Source organism: Dipteris shenzhenensis, chromosome 16 (assembly GCF_047967505.1).
Source record: "Dipteris shenzhenensis isolate YYH24624 ecotype China chromosome 16, Dip_SZ_1.0, whole genome shotgun sequence".
Lineage (NCBI taxonomy): Eukaryota > Viridiplantae > Streptophyta > Polypodiopsida > Gleicheniales > Dipteridaceae > Dipteris > Dipteris shenzhenensis.
Window position 1 is genome coordinate 26,211,293 of NC_141611.1, and position 9,043 is coordinate 26,220,335.

At 43.9% G+C, this 9,043-nt stretch overlaps 1 protein-coding gene, 1 long non-coding RNA gene and 2 pseudogenes across 2 annotated transcripts; 1 reads left to right on the top strand and 3 right to left on the bottom strand.

Moving 5' to 3' along the window:
- Positions 1-726: 726 nt before the first annotated feature.
- On the bottom strand, positions 727-1,449 carry LOC147892749 (pentatricopeptide repeat-containing protein At2g13600 pseudogene; annotated as a pseudogene).
- A 153-nt stretch (positions 1,450-1,602) lies between these two features.
- Positions 1,603-2,325, bottom strand: LOC147892750 (pentatricopeptide repeat-containing protein At2g13600 pseudogene; annotated as a pseudogene).
- Positions 2,326-2,478: 153 nt separating this feature from the next.
- Positions 2,479-5,839, bottom strand: LOC147892751 (pentatricopeptide repeat-containing protein At4g39530-like). Its single transcript, XM_087386783.1, has 2 exons — positions 5,284-5,839; positions 2,479-5,101 (listed from the first exon to the last, which is right to left on the bottom strand). The coding sequence occupies exons 1-2, from the start codon at positions 5,457-5,459 to the stop codon at positions 2,479-2,481; spliced, it is 2,799 nt and encodes a 932-aa protein (XP_087242909.1). The 5' UTR covers positions 5,460-5,839.
- A 1,928-nt stretch (positions 5,840-7,767) lies between these two features.
- Positions 7,768-8,633, top strand: LOC147892752 (uncharacterized). Its single transcript, XR_015542320.1, has 3 exons — positions 7,768-7,818; positions 7,963-8,025; positions 8,526-8,633. It is a non-coding gene; the product is annotated as an uncharacterized LOC147892752 (long non-coding RNA).
- The last annotated feature ends 410 nt before the right edge of the window (positions 8,634-9,043 follow it).

Genomic DNA, 9,043 nt, shown 5'->3' on the forward strand with positions numbered 1-9,043 from the left:
CCGATATAGTGCCTAATATCACCAATAATATTGATTTCACCACCTATAGTATGCCTATTAGCAGTGGTAGTATGCTGCTTATTTGTAGTATAATGACCCTCTGCCTCATCTAGGCGTCCTGCACGGCCCAGAATGTCTACCATGCAGATGTAGTAATGTATTGTTGGTGTGACATGATAGGTTTCACTCATGGACTCAAAGAAATGATGGGACTAGTCCCCCATGGCTACAAGCAGTCAGCAGGCCAACGAAAGTAACTACATTCAGCTTTATGCCTTCATGCTGCATGCTCTCGGCATACGCATGGGCCCTAAGAAAATGTCCATGGTTCGCATATCCTACAATCATGGCATTCCACGACACCATATCACGTACCTGCAATTTGATAAACAATCTGCTTCCATCATCTAGGTTGCCACATTTGGCATACATGTCAACCAAGGCACTCCCAACAAATAAATCAGAATCCAATCCCATTCTTATGATATCAACATGGACCTGCCTGCCCAGACCAAGTGCCGCAATGCTAGAACATGCTTTCAGGATGCCCATTTCATGAATTGAATAGTCCATTGATGCATTTCATGATCCATAAGTGAGCTTGTAAGTTGTACTAGTGGCTCCTTTATGATTTCTTGAGATGATGGATGAGCTGTGGGTATATCTGGAGGTTCATCTACACTCAAAATCCACTGAGACTGCTCATTCACAAAGATGTCATTTTCCTCAATTTGCACGTTCAAACTCTGCTATTTCTTTTTTTATTCTTTTGAAGTCCTCCCACATATGATTGGCTGCATAAATTTTGGCCATCAATACATATGCAGCAGGATCAACGAATTCAAGTTGGACAAGACAGTTGAAAACCCGTCTTCCTAATGCAAGATTGCTGAATTTTGCACAAGAAGCTAACAGAACCATCCACAAAACAGCATCAGGCTGAAATGGCATCTTTAGAACCAAGTCCTCTGCCTCATCTAGGCGTCCTGCACGGCCCAGAATGTCTACCATGCAGATGTAGTGATGTATTGTTGGTGTGACATGATAGGTTTCACTCATGGACTCAAAGAAATGATGGGCCTCCTGCACTAGTCCCCCATGGCTACAAGCAGTCAGCAGGCCAACGAAAGTAACTACATTCAGCTTTATGCCTTCATGCTGCATGCTCTCGGCATACGCATGGGCCCTAAGAAAATGTCCATGGTTCGCATATCCTACAATCATGGCATTCCACGACACCATATCACGTACCTGCAATTTGATAAACAATCTGCTTCCATCATCTAGGTTGCCACATTTGGCATACATGTCAACCAAGGCACTCCCAACAAATAAATCAGAATCCAATCCCATTCTTATGATATCAACATGGACCTGCCTGCCCAGACCAAGTGCCGCAATGCTAGAACATGCTTTCAGGATGCCCATTTCATGAATTGAATAGTCCATTGATGCATTTCATGATCCATAAGTGAGCTTGTAAGTTGTACTAGTGGCTCCTTTATGATTTCTTGAGATGATGGATGAGCTGTGGGTATATCTGGAGGTTCATCTACACTCAAAATCCACTGAGACTGCTCATTCACAAAGATGTCATTTTCCTCAATTTGCACGTTCAAACTCTGCTATTTCTTTTTTTATTCTTTTGAAGTCCTCCCACATATGATTGGCTGCGTAAATTTTGGCCATCAATACATATGCAGCAGGATCAACGAATTCAAGTTGGACAAGACAGTTGAAAACCCGTCTTCCTAATGCAAGATTGCTGAATTTTGCACAAGAAGCTAACAGAACCATCCACAAAACAGCATCAGGCTGAAATGGCATCTTTAGAACCAAGTCCTCTGCCTCATCTAGGCGTCCTGCACGGCCCAGAATGTCTACCATGCAGATGTAGTGATGTATTGTTGGTGTGACATGATAGGTTTCACTCATGGACTCAAAGAAATGATGGGCCTCCTGCACTAGTCCCCCATGGCTACAAGCAGTCAGCAGGCCAACGAAAGTAACTACATTCAGCTTTATGCCTTCATGCTGCATGCTCTCGGCATACGCATGGGCCCTAAGAAAATGTCCATGGTTCGCATATCCTACAATCATGGCATTCCACGACACCATATCACGTACCTGCAATTTGATAAACAATCTGCTTCCATCATCTAGGTTGCCACATTTGGCATACATGTCAACCAAGGCACTCCCAACAAATAAATCAGAATCCAATCCCATTCTTATGATATCAACATGGACCTGCCTGCCCAGACCAAGTGCCGCAATGCTAGAACATGCTTTCAGGATGCCCATTTCATGAATTGAATAGTCCATTGATGCATTTCATGATCCATAAGTGAGCTTGTAAGTTGTACTAGTGGCTCCTTTATGATTTCTTGAGATGATGGATGAGCTGTGGGTATATCTGGAGGTTCATCTACACTCAAAATCCACTGAGACTGCTCATTCACAAAGATGTCATTTTCCTCAATTTGCACGTTCAAACTCTGCTATTTCTTTTTTTATTCTTTTGAAGTCCTCCCACATATGATTGGCTGCGTAAATTTTGGCCATCAATACATATGCAGCAGGATCAACGAATTCAAGTTGGACAAGACAGTTGAAAACCCGTCTTCCTAATGCAAGATTGCTGAATTTTGCACAAGAAGCTAACAGAACCATCCACAAAACAGCATCAGGCTGAAATGGCATCTTTAGAACCAAGTCCTCTGCCTCATCTAGGCGTCCTGCACGGCCCAGAATGTCTACCATGCAGATGTAGTGATGTATTGTTGGTGTGACATGATAGGTTTCACTCATGGACTCAAAGAAATGATGGGCCTCCTGCACTAGTCCCCCATGGCTACAAGCAGTCAGCAGGCCAACGAAAGTAACTACATTCAGCTTTATGCCTTCATGCTGCATGCTCTCGGCATACGCATGGGCCCTAAGAAAATGTCCATGGTTCGCATATCCTACAATCATGGCATTCCACGACACCATATCACGTACCTGCAATTTGATAAACAATCTGCTTCCATCATCTAGGTTGCCACATTTGGCATACATGTCAACCAAGGCACTCCCAACAAATAAATCAGAATCCAATCCCATTCTTATGATATCAACATGGACCTGCCTGCCCAGACCAAGTGCCGCAATGCTAGAACATGCTTTCAGGATGCCCACAAATGTGACACAGTTTGGTTCTGTGCCCTCCTCTTGCATTTCTTTGAACAATTGAAGGGCTTGTTCACCATCCGCATGTTCCGCATAGCCTACAATCATTGCTGACCATGTCACCACATCTCGTAGTGGCAACTTGTTAAAGACTTTGCATGCATCCACTAAGCTGCCACACTTGCAATACATGTCAATCAGGGTGTTTCCAATACAGAGATCAGCATGAAGTCCATGTTTTTGTATGTGAGCATGGATCAGCCTGCCATGATCCAGATCCCTCGTGTTCGCACATGCTTTCAGGATACACCCAAATGTGACCTCATTCGGTTCTATGCCATTCTGTTGCATTTGTTCAAAAAGTAGGAGGGCTTCCTCACCAAAACCATGTTCAGCATATCCATCAATCATTGTACTCCACAGCACACCATCTCTTAGTGGCAACTTGTCAAACACTTTGCGTGCATCCTCTACCAGGCCACATTTGGCATACATTGCAACAAGAGCACTTCCAATGAGTAGATCTGAATCAAGCCCTCGTTCTTTGACATTGTCATGTATACATTTTCCCTGACATACTGCAGATATGCTGGCACACGCCTTGAGAGCATAAATAAAAGAGACCTTATCTGGTTCTTTTCCCTCTTTGTACATTTTCATAAACAAATGGAGGGCTTCGTGACCATGCCCATGCTCAACATATCCTCCAATCATGGTATTCCATGTCACCACATCAAGCTCTGTCAACTTGTCAAACACTTTGCGAGCCTCCTGTAAACGTCCACATTTTGCATAGACGTCAACCAAGGTGCTTCCAACATACATATCTGATTCAAGCCCTTGCTTAAGTAAGCCAGCATGGACCAGCTTGGTCTCATTCAGGAAAGCCATACTTGAGCATGCACTCAGGATGCCAACAAACGTGACTCTGTTTGGCTGTACGCCTTCCACTTGCATTTCCTCAAACAATTGGAAGGATTTCTTGATATGCCCACACTTTGCATATCCTGCGATCATCGCAGACCATAAGACAACATCTCGTGCCTGTAACTGGTTGAATACCTTGTGTGCATCATTGAGGCTGCAACACTTGGTGTACAAGTCAATCAGTGCACTTGCAATGAAAACGTCTGACTCAAGGCCTTGCTTCAAAACATCATCATGAAACAATCGGCCCTGATCCAGGGATGCTATGTTGGCACACACTTTGAAGAGGCTTGTAAATGTGAACACATTTGGTTCTTGGCCCTCTTGTTGCATTTTCTCAGATAAATGGAGGGCTTCCAAATTATGGCCATTCTTAACATATCCTGCAATAATTGAGTTCCACAATACCACCTCTCTAACTAGCAACTTGTCAAACACATGACGTGCCTCCGCTACACTGCCACAATTGGCATACATGTCAACTAGGGCATTCCCGACAAACACATCTGACTCAAGCCCTTTCTTTGAGATGTCCACATGTAACATCCTGCCTTGATCAATGGCCACTCTAAGGCTTGCACAAGCCTTAAGGACTGCAACAAAAGTGTATGAGCTCGGTTTCACAGATGTCCTTTGCATTTGGTTATATAATGAAATAGCCTGCTCACCTTGACCATTCTGGGCATGCGCTAATATTATTGCAGTCCATGTGTAAACGTTCTGTTTATGGAAACTGTTAAACACGTGGAGTGTTTCAAGCACGTTTCCACAAGCAGCATACATGCGAATAAGCAAGCATCCAAGTGTAAGATTCCATCGATGTTCATCTTGGATGATCATGCAATGGATTTGCCTACCCACGAACAGGTCCTTATTTTCTATGCATCTCTTTAAAAGAAAAGTCAAACTGTCCACTGGGATCCAAATTTGCCGCTTAAACATACATTCCACAACCTGAAGCGCCTCATGCAGCATTCCCTTCTGACACAATGTGTGGATGCGCCTAGAGTAGGCAAAACAGCTGTCAGCCTTGCTAGATACATACTCTCCACAGTAAATAAAAAGATGACAGTTTCAAATTTCACGATAAATAAAAAGATGACGGTTTCAAAAGCATCAGACGCTTTCTGCACTATATCGAAATGGACACTACAAATCTTCCAAAAGGTGCTAACGATGAAATACCCAGAAGTCTGGTCCCCAACAGCTTCATGGTCAAAACTACACATGTATTCAATCTCTGTTGACGACTGTATATCTGGATGGGATTGTCCAGACGTGACTACAGGTTGAACTCTACCCCAATGAGCGTGGAATAGAAGTCCATGCTTCATTTCTTTTCCAGTGTGAGATGTCAGCATGTTGTTAGTTTCTCTGTGAAAACATCATTTAAGGCAATTTTCCTCCACAATGTAAATTGCCAACATGTTGGTACCAACCTTCTCTGAGAAAATGCATCAATATATTTGGAAAATTCTGAGAAAATGCCCCAATATGTTAGAAAAGCACAAGGTGATAAAAAAACGGGCATGCACCTTTCTTACGGTCTCAAATGTGGACACTCAAATTAAACTTGGAATTCGAAAAGAAGTCAGTACTCCTAGTCTTTGTCCAATTTCATATCAAAGTCCTAACATCTGGTTACAGTTGATCTTTTAAACGGTAGTCCTCAGTTCGAAAAAGTTGGGCTGGAGTAAGTCGTCAATTATATCACCTAGACTAGTTGCGAACAACATACCACGGCTTGTCATCCGGCTGGCAAGATGTTCTGCAAGATTATAGTAGGAATAACCTGTCCAATATTTTCTGGTCACTCCCATGTGACAAGATCTCGTAGAAAAATCGTACGACTTGTTTCCACCCACAGGGAATGTAAGGTTTTCCTTGCCCATTCTCCTGTGATAGCATAAGCGAAGCAAAAAAAAACGCCTGAGGATCTGCAATACCACGGTGTCCAAGTGAAGAGTCCTGTAGACGGGAAACTTGCAAGCCAGAGTGTCGAGACGGCCGGCAATCTTGAGACCCGCACATAATCCGTCACCCACCTCATCGGACTGGATTCGTGGGCCGTGGGAAATGATGGAGGGAGTCGTAATCCCACCGCTTTTTCTGATTTAAGAAACCAACGGAGCTTCGAAAAACGAGATTTCTCACAACCTTTGTGACAGCAGGAGCCCAAAGAACGTATACAGGAGCCGGCGACTGGCTATAGACCGTGGGCCTGAAGGAAATGGGCTATGGGATACGCATTCCCCGGTCGACGACCGGGGACGCATTCCCAACCGCAGCCGGAAGAATGTATTCTTGCAGAATCGGAACAGCCGCCGGCGAAGCCTCCAACTTCCATTCTCGCCTTCCAGGGGCGTTGCTTTGGATGATTTCAAGTATAAGATAGTCAACACATGACGCACGCATACACATACACAGCTATATTGTTCCAATTCACTGTTTTTTGGCCTGCCACCTGTCACCGGGAAGCTGAGTTCTGTCTGGCAATTTTTACCGACTCAGCTTGGAGAAGCAAAATTAGTTTGTAGGCCTTTCTTTTTTCTCCCATATTCCACACGGCCTCTCTTGGTTGGCCGCCTTGAATTGCTCCAAGTGGCATCGCTGCATGGATTCCTATCCTCACGCTTGCATGGATTCTTGTCTCGTCTTCTGCTTTTGACGCAGCTTCTAAACCACCCCTCCAGCGCGTTTTTCGCTCGTTGTACCAGGTTCTTTCAACCTTATGCGCCTTTTGGCCGTTCGAAGATTCGCTCCCATTCTGATTTGGTGTAGCTCTCGGAACCTCAAGTTCTGTATCTCAGTCTCAGTTTCGTTTTCTTCAGCTTCACATTAAATCTAGATTCTTTATCTCACAGTAGTAAGGTTCATGTGGATTCGAGAATGGCAGGAGCTCCAACTGGTCGTCAAAGCCACATTTGGCGAATCTTTTAGCCGCATTGTGAATTTAGATGCATGCATGGCCTCAGACATCGTCACTCTTAAAGTATTAGATAGCTTGAAGGAAAAGTGCGAAGGCTGCCAAGAAGAAAGGTGAGTATGAAAATGCATTGCAGGCTTACAATGGGAAGCCGGTAAGAGGTCTGTGGAAGTGTCTTGGGTACATGAGGACCAATATGTGTAATTTCTTCACTTCGTCTTCACTCGGTCCTTTTGTACATTTTTGGAAAGGCCAAGGCTGTGGACGAGGCTGGCGTCAAGGAATCAGAGAAGGTGCAACTCGAAGTCTAGTAGGTAGCTGCTCAAATCTCTGCATTGCACTGTAGTACATAGACGATTTGAATTCGCCTTCTTCACGTTTTAGCCCCAGTCACAGCTCTGTCATTTGGCTATCACGAGAGAGCGCCCGCCTCGCGCATTCGTTTAAGATATCTGAGAAGACTCATGTGACGAGTGCTAGAGCGCCCATAAAATTGTAAGTTGTTCTAGAAAATGCTCCACTAAGAAAGTGATAGACCGCAGTTTTAGAAATAAATGGAGACGGAGAGGCATAGTATGTATTTTGGTTGAGCTATAAAGGAGTCTTTGCATGCATTGTGGGTGTGCGTGACCTCAATCGATCTGCTTTTGCTGTCTCTCTTTTGCATCCTGCTTTCTTGCATAACAACCAGGTAGAAGCAACAATGTCCAAAGGATAGAGAGTTCATTCCAAAGATGAATCTGAAGGCTGTGGTGACTCGATGGACACAAGCAGTGGTGGAGAGTTCGAAAGAGGTTTACAATTTTTCGAGATTCATTTCCCAGCTTTCTTTCAAAGATTTCACGCTGGTCTTTGGTCTAATATTCGTGATGGAATTCTGATCGCGAATTCTGAAGGTCTTATGTCTGCGATCTAATATTTTTGATGCAATTCTTAAGGTCTGATGAACATGGCTAAATCTAAGAAGCTGTACAAAGACAACGCTCAATCGGAAATTCATGGTGAGAACGATTCTCTTCGTCGTTTCATTCAACCTTCTTATTCTATCCCCCTGCGTCAAACAATAACGCCTGTCCATTCCCACTTCTCCGTACCCTATCTCGGGCAGTATATTCTTTGAAGAGGCACCTTTCCCTTTCGTATCCTCTTCTTGCGTACCTTGGCCGTGAATTGACACCCGTCGGTTGCATCCTATACTTCGAGTGCATGTGTGTAGTGTGTGCAAGCCCTGCTTTATTTGTAAGGCTTTGCTCCTGTGTTGCAACCCAGAAAGAACGTAATCAAGCCACCTGGGTGCTTTTCCTTATGTGCTACTCCCTAAAATTGTCTGTACTATGTTAAGCGACTTGTTGGTTCTCAATTCTACTCCAGATTGGTGGAACCAATTGATAAATCTTCGAGGGTCTACTATCTTATATAGTTTCGATTACAAGCGTGTCTGTAATCTTTACGTAGAAGGCTGCTCTCTGTCATTGTATTCCCTATCATTTGTTCATGACAGAGCTCGTGGGAGAATCAAAGTAAAAAAGCCCTAGGATTTCAAAAGGCCACGAACCTTCGCATGCAGCAGAAGATAACTTCACCAATGAGCACGGTTCAAAACTTCTTCCTGAAAGCGGGGGGATTAGACTTTGACCCGGAGTCATTTAATTGTTCTTGTGCAGCTTTTTTCCTTTATTTAAATTTAGGTTCCCATGTCTTTGTTGGATCTTGCAGTAGATATGCTTGCACATAGCGGAATACCAAAAATATCATCAGCAATTCTTGCGCCGAGAAATGAAACTTTCAATCCGACAGAAGGTAATGTTATGGCATTAAATGCACTCTTGTGTTGTAGGCCCATTGATCTGTTGTTAGATTCATATTTATTTTTCCCACACGTTTCATGAAAGGCCTTGGCCCACCAATGAGAGAGGCGATCCGAGCGCTTGCTTAATAGGGCATAATTTCGGCCTCCGGTAGTTGTTTAATAGAGACTTCCACTCCCCCCCCCACATCAACAAAAAGTTTCCCTTTGGA